The 15,021-nt window shown below is 44.1% G+C and overlaps 1 protein-coding gene across 1 annotated transcript in view; it reads right to left on the reverse strand.

Annotated features, from left to right (window-relative positions):
* Nucleotides 1–1,686: 1,686 nt before the first annotated feature.
* The window catches only part of prkd3 (protein kinase D3), a 33,836-nt gene continuing 20,501 nt past the window's right edge, over nt 1,687–15,021 (reverse strand). The window contains exons 3-18 of the mRNA XM_067242680.1: nt 14,765–14,896; nt 13,797–13,954; nt 12,849–13,041; nt 12,641–12,718; nt 12,369–12,546; nt 12,112–12,235; nt 11,647–11,724; nt 8,347–8,623; nt 6,639–6,691; nt 6,215–6,287; nt 5,992–6,098; nt 5,739–5,900; nt 4,850–4,948; nt 4,488–4,755; nt 3,855–3,940; nt 1,687–3,437 (exon numbers count right to left, since the gene is read on the reverse strand). Of these exons, the coding sequence (XP_067098781.1) occupies nt 3,264–3,437; nt 3,855–3,940; nt 4,488–4,755; nt 4,850–4,948; nt 5,739–5,900; nt 5,992–6,098; nt 6,215–6,287; nt 6,639–6,691; nt 8,347–8,623; nt 11,647–11,724; nt 12,112–12,235; nt 12,369–12,546; nt 12,641–12,718; nt 12,849–13,041; nt 13,797–13,954; nt 14,765–14,896 (2,240 nt within the window). The 3' untranslated portion in view covers nt 1,687–3,263. The remainder of the gene's footprint in view (nt 3,438–3,854; nt 3,941–4,487; nt 4,756–4,849; nt 4,949–5,738; nt 5,901–5,991; nt 6,099–6,214; nt 6,288–6,638; nt 6,692–8,346; nt 8,624–11,646; nt 11,725–12,111; nt 12,236–12,368; nt 12,547–12,640; nt 12,719–12,848; nt 13,042–13,796; nt 13,955–14,764; nt 14,897–15,021) is intronic.

Here is a 15,021-nt window from a genome sequence, read left to right on the forward strand (position 1 = left end):
CATTAGACAGTGAATTGTGCATTGAAAATCAACAATAATCATTGTATTAGACAGCAGTGCGGTTGAGAGATTTTACTGTGCAGTCATCATCATGTGATAATCATAAAATTATTATTATGTGATCATGACCTTTCACAACATTTCTGTAGGATACAGCTGTATAAATTCTATTCTATTACTTTTTATATTCCATTTGATGAGATTTTCCATTCTCAAACTGACATGGGAAGGGAAATTATTTAACTGACAATTCTCTATTCAAAACCCTTATTTCTGATGATATAGATTTTGTTTTGTAGATCTTCTAATCCTCTTGTATATAGTGACACTAGGTGGTCATACAGTGAACTGTTCTCCAACAGACCTGAATAAAATCATGGAGTTGCATGTCGGTCGTTGTTCAGTATCTAGCCTGTGGAGGGAGATGGTGTACTTTCATAACACACAGCTAACTGATTGGACCCACATTAGGACATTGTCTGTAGGCCACAGACTGAGCCCTATGGACCTGTCTCTCATCCATGTGTTACACAGTCGACTACTGCTATAGTTAAGAGGAGGACTTTTCAAGCTCACACCATTGCTACTACTAGCACCACTACTTCTACACCTATTACAACTGCATCTATTAGGACTTCTGCTGCTATCTCTATCTATACTGATAAGGTGTGTGAAATGACTACTGGTGCCTCTCGTCCTCCCTCCCTCGCTCCCTGCCTCTCTCCCTTTCTTCCTCACTTCCTCTTTCCCTGCCTGCCTGCCTCCCTCCCTCACCTCCTTCCCTCACCTCCCTCCCTCACCTCCCTCCCTCCCAGAAGGTCACCGGGGTCAGTAGGCCTTGCGGTGCAGCCAACATCTTGAAACAATTTCAGAGGAGGAGACCGGCTAGAGAGCACTTGAAGATCCCCTCCAGAGAGAGAACAGACCTGACTGCTGCCCCCCCCCCATCAGCAGTTATTAGCAGATGAATATCCAATGAAGCAGTCTTTATGATCAACCCTGGTCAGGCTGGATCTGGCTGATGAGTGCCTTCAGAGTTGAACCCATCAAAGGATCTGCTAAACTAATGACAGCTGACCTTTCTATGAAATGGAGGTATTGAGAATTTAACTGTGCACAATGGGCCTGTTGAGGGTAGCCCTACTGGAATACTTTGAATGTACGACTCAAGGTCGAACATTTGCTACTTTAAGGCTGACAGCATCTACCATGATTCATATCAAAGTCGTCCTAAATCCCCCCACCTTCTTTAACGATGTCATTACTTGCTTGTGGTGAGGCAGGCTGCTCAGCTCTCCGGGACAACAATCACATCCAGCTGCTCAATCTGGGATTTTACTTGGATAACCACTACGTGCAGACTCACATACGTCCACACACTTATATACACAAACTGTACATAAACACACACATACGCACACACAGCATAGACCCACAAACACTAGCATGTGCACTTACATAGTGCACACCCAGTTTCTGGTCAATTTGCATTTACGCTTGTATATAACTTTGTTCTTTTCTTAAGTTGGTACAAACTGTAGCTTCAAACTCGAGCCAGCAAGATCTCCAACTGTTGATACTGTATGGGAAGAGTCCAAAGCAAACTTGAATTATATGCATAGTTGTAGAGTAGAAATAATTTCAGAATAATAACCCTCCCGCCCCTCCCCAAAAAAGAGAAGTTAATTCAAGAAGTAAAGTTTTTATTCAATTTGTATGTACTAAAATATACAAAACACACCTGCCAATCCAGCGGCAACACAAACAGTAAAGGGATAATGGTGAGAGTACCCTCTCCTTCCTTTCAAAGTACTACACTTATGCTAGAGCTCCAACCTGGAACTACACAGTATTTGCCCTGGGAAGAGCTTACTGTTACTTACTACTGCACTGTATGTCTATTCACTGCGTGATATGGGCCATGGCTTGAAATGTAGTGGGTGGCCACTAGAAGAAAGAAAAGAAAACTGTACTGTTCTGTTTTACAGCTACTTTGGTAATCTCAGAGGAGACTAACAACATTATCAACAGAACACCACACAACATTTGATTCTAGACCTGGAGTCAGTGAAGTGGACACACTCAAGACCAGCGTACAAATATAATAAAAACATGGAAAATTTTAAAAAGATCAGATCAGTATCAGTACATTTAAACGTCTTTGTAATCTATATCTCTCAGCCAATGCATTCTGAAAAAGTTGCTTAGGTTTTATAAAGTATTTGACTGTAAACCTAAACTCGTATTAGTTTGTGAACCATGAAGGGTTTCACTCCTCACTCAATCCCCTTAGATCCTTTCACACAAATGCACTGGAACGCCACAGTGAGCCTTTTAAGATAGACCGTAGGCATTGTGCATGCTTGTGCAATGTCAAACTAAAAGCTTTTCTGTTTGGAATGTATGAAGTATAACATTGTAAATTCAAGTGGATTGAGAGACAATCTTAAATATAGTTTATGTTTTGCTATGGTACAATTTCAGACACATTGCCATCTTTGAATACCTTTAGATCCTTTTACAGTAATTCTCCTATGTGAAGTACTGTAGCAGCTACAAAATGTCAGTATGTCTTAAAATTGTTAGGCTCAATGATAGTATAGTGCAAAAAATCTACCCAATTAGTAAAATACATGTTTAACACTGACATACAAATGATAGTTCCAGTTTCATGCCATCAAAAGAGGAAAACAGTATTGGGAGGGAAACAAGAGTTAATTAATAGTTAATAGTTGTAAATAACCCACACATTCTTCTCTCTATGGATTTAAATCCCTTGTAATAAGTGCCCTTTACGCTCCTGGGTCCAGCTCACTATTTCAGCCCCTCACAGATAAACAACATACAAATTATTACTACAACAGCTATGTTTTTGGATTTGAGAGCTGTTGTATTCCCCCATAATGAGCAACAAACGTGACCTTCAAGAAATCCACTGAAAGGTTTGAACTACTAAAACAAGAATGACGTCATCTCAAATGTCCATGTCTCCCATGGTTTGCCGCTGTGTTCCTTTGTGTGCACGTACAGTGCCACCTGTCTGCCCCCTCGGGCAGTACACCTCACTGCTGGGTTCTGGCTCTGTGTCCAAATCTCCCAGTAGGGCTCAGCGACAGGTATCTGGTGTCTGACTGTTCCCACGGCAACCTGTTTTGGAGGCAAGCTATTTTACCTCCCCATGTCTATAAAATCAACAAGCAGAAAGTCCTGGAGAAATGTCCCTCTTATTAGCACAAACGCGGTGCACGGCATCCTCCAGCCCACTAGGGGTCCTCCTCCATGTCGTCTAGGTTGGGGGCCATGATGAAGTGCTTAGGGTAGGTCAGGTAGTGCTCGTCGGCGTACTCCTCCCAGCGCGTGTCGTCGCTCTCGTGGGTGATGTAGCGCTCACCGCGCCGCGTCTCAAACTCCCTGAGGTCCAGCCAGGTCTGGTAGTCCTGGAGACGAGGGGATGAGAGCCTCAGTACAGGCAGAACACTACCTCTGCTCTAGTCTGGAGAACAGGGGATGAGAGCCCCAGTACAGGCAGAACACTACCTCTGCTCTAGTCTGTAGACGAGGGGATGAGAGCCTCAGTACAGGCAGAACACTACCTCTGCTCTAGTCTGGAGAACATCCTGACGTACGCTGGTATCAACCATCTTGTATTCCAGTTAACGAGTAGATATGGCAAATACTTTTTAATATCAAGTTGGTATTAAAAGTAACATTCTAGAATCAATACTACTTTAAATCTGACAGTGACGGTGGACATAGGATAATTGAAGGTGATCAGACCCACTGGAAGAAAAACACTGTCCTGCATGTATTACACTGTAACGTTTGCTGTGCTTGTCCGGCTGGGTGTGTGTTACCTGAAGCCAGGGATGGCTGAGAGATTTGTCCACGCTGTACCGCTTCCTCATCTTCACTTGGAGCAGGTTGTTGATGAGATCTGTCGCTGTGGAACACACCAAAAATAGCTATCAGTGACAAGAACCTGACTACTATAGAAGTCAATCAATATCTTGTGGAATTAACTTTGACCAAAACATGGTAGTATACTTTGTTCGTAAGGGCAGTGGGGGAGATTTGTGAGTGTTTTCAAGTAGGCTGAACCACACAGCAGAAAGGTCAGTGAGGGGGTTTCAACCCCTAAGCACTTCAGGAGGTGAAACCACACTGGCAGGCCCAGACGCGTGGGTGGGCAATGAAGCACTGAGGCTGCATGTCTGAAGCTGCAGTGGCAGACTTACTTTTCCTCCCCAATGCAGTACTAGTGTCTGATATTTCAGTACTGGTCTACCACAGATACATTTTAAACCATCTTCGTCAAGATTTGGACACATGTCTTTAACTATGTTACATAGAAAGGTCCAAGGTGGACTAAAGATTGAAAAAAGGAGGGAAAGAACACTTAAAGGAATGAATGACGATGGGAGAGGAGAAAACGAAACATGGGCAATGGGAACATTCTGGAGAAAATAGAACTGGTCCTGCCTCCATACCTTCAGCTGAGATCTCCTTCCAGGGCGCAGGAGGGTACATGAAGGCAGCGTTCTGGATCTGGTCATTGATGTCCTCGTCCTCGTTGAAGGGGAAGGTGCCGCTCAGGCTGACGTACACGATGACGCCCACGGACCACATGTCCAGCGAGCGGTTGTAGCCTTTGCTCCTGAGCACCTCGGGCGCCAGGTAGGCCGGCGTTCCGACCACCGACCGCCGAAACGACTTCTCGCCAATGATGCGGGCGAAGCCAAAGTCGCAGAGTTTTACCTGTCGAACAAACACATTGGCAACGCATGTGTTAGCACAGATAAGCTGAAGAAGGACAGGCGCACACAAACGCACTCACACATACACAGTTTACCTGAGGGAAGGGTTCAGCTGAGGCCAGCAGCACGTTCTCAGGCTTCAGGTCACAGTGGACAATGTTCTTGAAATGTAGATGTCTCAGAGCCACCAGAATCTACACAAAACAACAATCCAAACCCCTGTTAACCCACTCAAACAGTATGATGTTACATAAGTCCTTAATTAGATTGAATGCTAAGGATAACGAGAGTTGCATGAATACTAAAACCCTTTTCAAGTTAACCAGTCTTTTTCCATATGGATGTCTCATCTCAACATCTCATCTTCCCAAACCATATGTATAGCAGGCTAATGCCAGAAGTATGTTTAGCAAGGGCCTGCTACCAAGCCACAATGCGCCTGGCTCTGGCTATGACAGAAGTCTGAAGGAGACCACATCAGAGAAGGGCCTACTGCTGCTAATTGTAAAGTACAGGGTCGTGCCTAATAGATCTGCTCCTGTTTGGCCCTTGGGCCCCTCTCTCTCTTCTGTAATCAGGCCACAGAGCCACCAGAGCACTTCAGGCTGTAACACAGGGTGGGACGCCGCCACAAAACCATCCAGAGCTAGTCAGAGCGTTTACCAGAGCTGGTAAACAGTCTCCCCCACCCCCCGATGCTTGCACCACAAGAATCAACAGACCCGGGGCTGAGACTGAGGCTCTTATGTAGATAAATGTACCACAAAACTGACAAAATGAGGAGAGGGAGAGGAGGGAGGGAGGGAGATAAGGTAAAAGAAAACAGATATACAAAGGGAAAGTCGGAAAAGAGGAATAAAGAAAAGAGAATTAACTAGAGAATGATTGAGAAAATAAAAAAGCCCAGAATTGAGAACTGGGACAAAGAGAGAAAAAGAAAAAAAAGACAGCGAGAGATTAATTTAGAAGGAGATGGATACGGACCTGTGTGACCAGAAACTTGGTGATGCGTTCTGGAAGTTTGCTTTTCTCACTGGACAAGATCATCTCCAGCATATCGCCATGGAGCTTCTCCATGACGACAAACACCCTCTCTGGGGTCTCAAACATACACTCCAGATTGACGATGCCTGGATGGTGTAGGTTCTAAAAACAAACCAAATTATCCCTCTTTGAGAAAAAAACGATAACTGAACTGATCGTAAATTGAACATTTCTGACTATTCTACGTAACTACCTGTAAAATGGCCACCTCGTTCCTCAACTGGCTCTCTTGCTTGGTGGGGAACCTCATCTTATCAATCACCTTGATGGCCACATCCCTGCCAGTCTTCCTGTGTTTTCCTACACATCGACATATAATATAAGGTTTTATTAATGTCTCATTAATGCAGATCGAAGTGAGGTAATTGTTTAATAGTGCCCTACAGTAAGTGTTCCCAACAAAGCTAGATACATACCTCCATACACAATTCCAAACTGGCCTGACCCCAGCACCTCATCTGAAAAGATCTGGTAGACAGAACTGATATCCTGTAGGAACAAATACAAACCAGTTAGTTTGGTAGGACTTCATGTTTATGTGCAAAAGTTGGCATGCGGACAGCAAAAACAGTAAAGGCTACTGCTGTAGTTGGTTTCAGTCTGGTTTATTTCAAGAAATGCAGAAGTGTAGCAGTCAAAAAAAGAATAATTAATAAGTATCCCTAACTTCCAAAATTTCGTATACACATTTTTTGAAATTTGGTATCTGTATTTGGTGTCTGTATTTTATGCTCAAATGGGCATTGGAAAACACACGTACACACAAAACACAGAACACATACATACAGTGTACAGTGTTGGGAAATTGTTGAATATTGTCAGAAGAAAAGTTGTACTCACCACATTCTCCTGTATCTGGCAGTTGGATACAGATATGCTGATTGACAACTCTTCTAGAAAGGAGAAATATGAAAACGAATGTATTTCCTTAACTAATTGCAATAAGAGATTCATAGCTAATATACATTTTCCAGCTTATGCAGGTGTTAGCAAAGACAACCAGTAGCCCAAAAAACAAATTTTCTTGTGCGATAACTACATTTACATTTAGTCATTTAGCAGACGCTCTTATCCAGAGCGACTTACAGTAAGTACAGGGACATTCTCCCCGAGGCAAGTAGGGTGCAGTGCCTTGCCCAAGGACACAAAGTCATTTGGCACAGCCGGGAATTTAACCAACAACCTTCTGATTAATAGCCCGACTCCCTAACCACTCAGACATCGGATTTTCAAATCAATTAGGGAAAATATGTGTAATTGAATGTCCAAAATATGTGTAGAATTTCATTCCAGGGATAATGTATGAGTCATGAGGGCATCCGTATCATGAGATAAATTATAATGTATTCAGTTTTATTATTATGATAATTCAAAGATCAAGTACATTCACTTGACAGAATCTTGCCCTGAACATAAATATTAAATTGGAATGAAGACAACAATCCAATAATCTTTTGCATCTCTCCTAATAGTCCAGTTAATATGCATTGATATTTAAAGACCAGTCAGTGGTTGAGTAAATGCTGCATGTAGGATGGCATTAGCTATGAACCTCTACATACAATAAAAGTATGTCACTGAGGAACCAAATGGTCTCCAGTGATATGGTTCAAAACAATACATGTTTTCCTCTCCTTCTCTTCTCCTGTCACAGGTCTCCACAATCCCATCATCTAAAATAAGGTTCACTCCACTAATGATAACAACATTTTGTTGAAAAAAATGCCTATGAAATCCTCTTTAGCTCTCAGGAGAATTAAACTGAGGTGTTTTATGGTACTATATAAAAATTTTAATCATTCAACAGATAATACTACTCAATAGTCACGCTTCTGGAGTAGGTCTAAACATCTGACCTCTACAACAGAGAGTGAAAGCTGTGATAAACTGCTCATCACCATCACGATCATTATCATCATTGTCATCAGCTTCAGACACCAGCACCACCATCCTCATCACCATCATCATCACCGTCACCATCATCACCATCATCAACACCTTCCAGAGACTACAAAAAGAATCCTACCACGACTTGTCTCACTCCAAACCTGCATTCAGACCAGTCCTTTCAGAGTGCATCAGCGTTTACTGCCTACTCACTGCAAGCTATCACCTCACTTGACCTACACTTGTAAAAATCACCTAGGACTAAAGGGGGAAATACACTGCTTACTGACAGCAACTTTCAAGAGGGACTCATACGGGCCAAATCCAAGTCTTGCTCACACATAGTGGTCTAAATTCCATGACTCATTTGACCTCATTTTGTGCCCAGTGCTTGCTTCAGTGGTTACTTACATTTTCATGACAAAACCACCCCCTACTTTTTGTCTGATGTTACTGACACATGATACATTCCATTAGCAGCTTCATCCTACTGTATGTCCAACTGTAGGTCTATGTAAATACAGGCTTGAATAAAGGTGTACGTGGACCCTTAATAGAAGTCACTATTTTGATTTATTACTGGGGAATCACATAAACAAGAAGCGAAGCAACACATGAAGTGACCAACCACTAGGACTAGAAACAGAACTATCCTACTCACTGTGATCCTTGCCTTGCCCGGCGGCGGTTGCCACGCTGGGCTGGGGCGTGACAGGCATTAGGGCCTGCCGGATGGCCTTCTCCCAGCCCTGCGCCACCTCCACACCCACGCCGGAGGCTGCCAGCGCCGGGCTGTGGTACAGGCCACCGTTGTTCTCCCCTACATAGTAGACCATGGTGGAGGTGAGGATCTCAAAGCAGTGCAGGTTGCTGCCCTGGGCCAGGCTGTTATAGTCTCTGGCCTGCTCCACCTGGAGGATCTCTGATAGGGGGATCTCCTGAGGGGACGGAGAAAGAGAGTGGAGGAAGGGGGAGAGGGTGGAAAGTTAAACACAAGGCAGGTGGGTAAGTCCTAGTCCTCTTACTGCAGATAGAGAGAGAGACAGAGAGACTGAGAGAGAGAGAGAGAGAGAGAGAGAGAGAGAGAGAGAGAGAGAGAGAGAGAGAGAGAGAGAGAGAGAGAGAGAGAGAGAGAGAGAGAGTAAATCAAAGAAAGTATGAAAGGAGAGGAAGAGAAGATGAAGCAACATCATATCAGAGATAACCAGAGATTGAGACAACCAGATCTACAGAGGTCTGTAGAGTAACAGGAACAAGAGACAGACAGAGCAAGACACCGCTATCCATGATAAAGACGATAACAGAACAAGAAGCCCTTAACCACGAACAAAACCTGAAAATGTTTCGGTCTCGACTAAGACTCAGCCACGAGTCAGCAAAGACACAAACTGAGACTCTGTTTCAAACAGAAAGCAAGCTGAATCAGTCATAATGTCGCAACAGAACAAGGCAGGCATACACAGACTAGCAAAACAAGCAGGAATCATTTGTTATTATTACCTATAGAAATGAAGCTTTTAAACAGGTAGTAGTTTGAAAGTATAGCCCCTCTTCAGAGTAGCACCCATCCAGACAAAGTTGTGCTGTGGAAGAGTGCAGTCTACAACTCTGCATCTGTATCTCTCTCTCTCTCACACACACACACACACACACACTTACACACAATCTGAAAGAACGCTCTGAGAACACTTTTAAAAGTCCCCCCTTCTCCTCAGACTCACTCTGTCAAATAAAAGAGGGAAGGAAATAGAGGAGGGAAGTCTCAAAGTCCCCAACCAATAGAAGAATCCCCTTTTCTCCACCCCACTCCCTCTACCAACCCCCTATTTTTGTTTCCTGGTAGCTCAAACACAGGGTATCAAATGAAGTGATTGTGGTTAGCGGAGCCCAGGTCACATGACCAGGGGCTCTGTGCCGCTCTAAAGCTCCAGCATCGTAGCCGCAGTGATTAAAAGGCAGGGAGAGCTGGAGGCCTCATCTGAAACACAAGCAGCCAGGGCTCTCATCAGCCGCAAGACCCCGCGCACACAGCAACAAGACACGGCAACCATACTCTTACACAGTCCCTCGAGAGAGGAGTGTGTGTTTGTGTGTGCTGGGGCGATAATCACCCAGAGACAGAAGGAAGCCCCCAAACCCCTATTAGAGGGTCTTGGAAAGAAACCACAAGTACAGGGGTCTCATCTTCAAAAGGATTCGCCCTTATGGCTTCCAAATGGAGAAAATGGCTGCCATGCCTGGCGACTTTGTGACTACACTGCCACAGCTAATCAAATTAAGGGTATAGAGAAGAGTAGAAGGGAGCCACACGCCAGTCACTAGAGATTACAGAGAAGAAACCCTATATGCATTCTAGTAGAAGTTTATGACGGATAACCTACCAGTGTCAGTCCAACTGAATGTGGATGACATTCAGCTAGCAACAAACTAAAAAGATAGACCAGCCCATGTAAGATTTTGAAGGCGGAACTAAAACACATTTACAAAGAAAGGTCTAGTCTTCAATTAGCCTTGTCAACGTCTTACGCAGTGCCGAGTGCCAAGTTGATAATAAAATACCCTATTACAGAGCCTTTAAAAACACCCTGGAGCTGAGCAAGAGTGCTTCACAGGAGGGTGTGTCACCATGGTAACACTGGGAGACTAATTGAGTTCCCTATGTGACTGTATGAGTACAGTCCAGAACATTCAAAGTAGAATATTGCTAGAGGTAGTTTGACAGGTTCAGTTTCAGACAATTGAATATATATACCTGCAACTACAAAAACATGCAAATAAATGCTAAGTGTTCATTGTCTGGATGACAAAGAACACACACACGCCTACGGAACTTGCTTTGCATCTACCACAACACCATCGATAAGACTGTATCACATCTCTGTGCTCTGTGGAGGTGTAAAAGTCAAACAGCCACACACACAAACAAACACACACACACACAGTAGAACAAATACAGATATAAAGAAAATACCCAGCCTAGAGGAACGGCGCACACACACACACACACTTGAGCACATGTGGAAGCATTTACCTAGCAGGAGTGAGGTCTGCTGTCTCCTTCTGTCCCCTGGCGTCTAATTACTCAGGCTATGAAGTCCCTGTGGCAGGATAATGACTAGTTTGGCCACTGGCACAGACAGGGAAGTGTCACACACTCTCAAGTTGAAGTAACAGCCTTGCAAATACCAAATGACACTGCTTTACATTGTGCCCTGATGAAACACACACATAGTAAAATGTATGTAAGACATTTTGGGCTTGACAAGAAGTTGAACCTGTCTTATGTGGGCCATTTTATGTTGATGCAAATGACAGCTTCTAGAACTTGGATTCAGATAACCAAGTCCTCATGTAGGGATTTGGATTTATATTTAATAAAAGGAAGCACTAGACTTTGTAACCCATCTGACATCAATGTCCTCAAAACATCCACCAAAGTGACCATTAAAGGTCTGGAGATCCCTTAATATCAAAATCAGTCAAGACTTTCACCCAGGTAAACCCCCTTTGGACTTGTTACTGAGAAAGATACTGGCTAACTATGGCAGCAAAACTTTGACTTTGTGAGCTGTTGACTGTGACAGGGCTGTTAAGAGAAACCGCAAGGTTCAGACTGGGGGGTTTTCATGGCGTGTATCACTGTACTCAGAGTTTACAGTTGCAACACTCTAGCCTCGCCTAGTCACCTCAGCACGGCCACACTTGGTAGCTCTACGTGCACACCCTTACAGTGACTAACACTCTTCAAACCTCCTCACTCAAATGATGTTGGTTTATTTTGGCACAAAGTATGGTCCTTTACAATATTAGGTTTTATGTACTCTTAATAAGCACACCAGATGCTTACATTAATTAATATAAATATATATTAATGGACTATGTATTTGTACAGAATTTTGAACCTCCAGGGTTTGGCATAGAGTCTATACTCTCAGACAGGGTGATGGAAGGTCCTTCTCACCTTGTAGAACTTGGCCCCGGTGTCGTTCTGGAACAGACTCAAGCTCTTACTGTCCAGCCTCCAGTAATGTCTCTTCCTCTGTGGACAACCAGCAGATAGCGTTAAATGTTCAATGTTTACATTTAGTCTTTTAGCAGACGCTCTTATCCAGAGCGACTTACAGTAAGTAAAGGGACATTCCCCCGAGGCAAGTAGGGTGAAATGCCTTGCCCAAGGACACAACGTCACAAATATTGGTTTAACAGCAATGTAAGGCTGTGTTAAATGGATGTGCTGCTTATATGATCATAATAATAACAATGCATTCATTTAGTATTCATCCAAAGCAACAGACAGAAGGGGATTTGAATGTACGACTAGATCTGTAGTCAAATCCTCTACCACTAAGCTATACCCATCTCCTTGTTATAACACATTTGATATATTCATCAAATGTCTTGGTGTGCCAGAGTACAGCAGTCCTACCAGGTTGTCTCTGCTGGTGTAGTGGACCATCCAGCCCTCCCTCACCACCGTGGAGCTGCGTCTCTTGCAGTGTTTGATGGACTGGACCACCCGCATCAGGGGGATGTTGCTGCTGGTGGAGGGGCTGGAGAACACATACACACACATGTGGTATGAACGCACACGCACACATAAAACAATATACAAAATGATTGAAATGTACTGTACATTTGACTGAATGTCCCTCGATGTGACCTATACTGCCTGGACAGACTTACCTGATGGTCTTGATGGGTTCTTCGTCCTTCTCCTTGTCCAGGAACGGAGGGTCCATGTAGAACATCTTCTCATCTGGAGTGGAAGGTTCCTCTGAGTCATCCAGACCACGCCCACTGTCCACATCACTGCTGTCCACCTCCATGGTGCTGTCTGAGTCTGGCCCTGGGCTGGCGGGCTCTGAGGACACACACACGTCACACACACATAAACACACAGACATATGCACTGACACACACATTCACCCATACAAAAACACACAGATACAGCTTACCTCCATTGAAGAAAACTTCACCCAAGCACTCTTTTGGTACCTTTGATGCACACCGCTTATGGCAGTTGAATCTACAATCTGGAAAGAAGAGACTTTACAGTCAGTGAAAGAGATGACAACAATGAATCCTATCACATTCATTTAAGCGCTAGGTCTAGAAAGAAATTAATACAGAGAGATATTTAACACTGTACAAACACACACCAACCTTTGCACTGCATGCCCTGTCTGAAGAGGCCTTTGAGCAGGCGTTTGCAGTACTGGCAGATTGTGGGGCGTGTGTAGGTGTGGATGGCGAAGGTGTGTGGCACCTTGACCCTGCCCAGAACCAGCTTCTCCATCCAGATAGGCCGGCCACTCCAGGACAGGATCCGCTTCCCTGCCTCTTGGTGAGAACGTTGCTATGGGGAGACAGGAGAGGAAAGGAGAGGAGGTGAGGAGGAAGAGAAGCAAGAGGATGAAGGAGGGAAGTCACACAGACAGCCATATTAACCGGACTTCACTGTAAAAGAACTGAGTGGTTCTGTTTAGGATGCTCTAGACGGTATTACTAAATCATCCAGAGGTCTGGAAACCATTAACAGCCTGGAGAGCACAGAAGCCTCCACACGACAGTCCACTGTACATAAACATAATCCAGGTTGACCCAGGCCTTAATGCCATCAGACTAATTACTTTTCCTAATGACCTTTCATAAGCCAAGGACACAAAGGAAAATATTCCATATCAAACCAGAGCTTATGCAAAAAGCATTTCATAAGCCATTAGTACTTAGTACTGCATGTGATGTTCATTTGGCTAAATTAAATACTTTGCATCGTTGTGGTATTTCAGAAGATACTCTGAGAGATTTGAGAATCAAAAAAAGTCAGTTACTATTTTGGCTTGGCCTTCCTCAGAATGTGTGGTTTCAAGGGCTGGAAATTAGATTTTGTGCAGTCTCAATCGAATTACAGATATCAGGTCAAAGTAAATAATCAACAACAATAGTCAATTTTAATCAACATTTGGTGGACATAAATAAGGTTCTGCTGGAACAGTGTACTTTATTCACAGTAACATTACGAATTAGGGATAAAAAAGCTTGCCTGAAACTATAGATTATTTTATACAATCATACCAAATTCACAAGTAAAATTTACCAATCAGAACTCACCTCCTCCAGGACGACAACAGCATTCTCAGTGGGGATAGGCCGAGGAATGGAGAGGGAGGGTCCAGGTAGAGACACATTGGACAGACGTCTCTTCCTCACCCCGCTACAGTTGTTGGGGATCTTGAAGGCACAGCGCTTATGGTAGTTCAGGCCACATCCTAGGAGCACAGAGAGATGGTCATGCAGCTATTACAAGAGATAACTGCAGCTCATGTTAGCGCCTTTCTTTATCATTACGATTATATATTCTCCGGTGTCATTATCCTAAATGGCCACAAGGGGGCCTTATTGATGAGACCTCATCATAAAAAGGGCGTAACTGTTAGGTAATAACACACAGTCAGAGAGCAAACAGTCCTGAAGTTATGGCCAACATTAAAACGTTCAAAAGTCTTCATTCTATCGTTCCCACGTGAATATGTACTTCCTTGGGTGCTGTGCCATACAGAGCCTCTTCTTTTATATCTGAGGGCTCGCTGCATTCCAGTTAACCTCCCCTGAGGAAGGTTGAGTTGTGTGTGTGTGTGTGTGACAAGCTGAATCCACCAGGGCCTGAGGAGTAGCACATGGTCTCTGAGGACTCTTGGAAGGATGAGACCTAGGTTTGGCATGACTACACTAAGCTTCCCCCAACAAGACCATCTTGGGTTTGCACTTCAAAAGGCCTGCTTCAATAACGTGAGGAAGTCACACATTTTCTACTAAGAAATGTGCAATCCAGTTTCCCTTTCCCTCAACAGCATCTGTCTCTGCACATGCATCTGTCTATGTTTATGTGTGAGGGGTTGTGTGTGCAAACACGCATGGGTGTGTGGGTGTGTATACGTGTATCTATGTGTGTAAGTGCGTGTAAGTGTGAGCATGAGAATATTTACTGTGAGTGTGTGTGTGCGCTCGCATTAGTGTGTGTGTCTGTCTGTGTGTGAGCATTGGTGTGTGTCTGTGTGAATGCTTGCGTGCGCGCTCACCTTCACATTTGAGGCCCTGCCTGACGAGACCCCAGAGCATCTCACCACAGTAGTCGCAGAAGGTGGGGGCCTTGTAGGAGTGGACATAAAGGGCGTGGGGACGGATCTGGAAGTCTTCAACGGTGGCTAGAGCTGAGAACCACAGACAACTCAGACCCCAAACATGACCCAACTGAAGGAAAAGAACATGAACCCCAAAATCAAACACAGAGACCCCAACCCAATGAGGTAGGCTATAATTGAGAAAGGAAATCGCA

Source organism: Osmerus mordax, chromosome 9 (assembly GCF_038355195.1).
Source record: "Osmerus mordax isolate fOsmMor3 chromosome 9, fOsmMor3.pri, whole genome shotgun sequence".
Classification (NCBI taxonomy): domain Eukaryota; kingdom Metazoa; phylum Chordata; class Actinopteri; order Osmeriformes; family Osmeridae; genus Osmerus; species Osmerus mordax.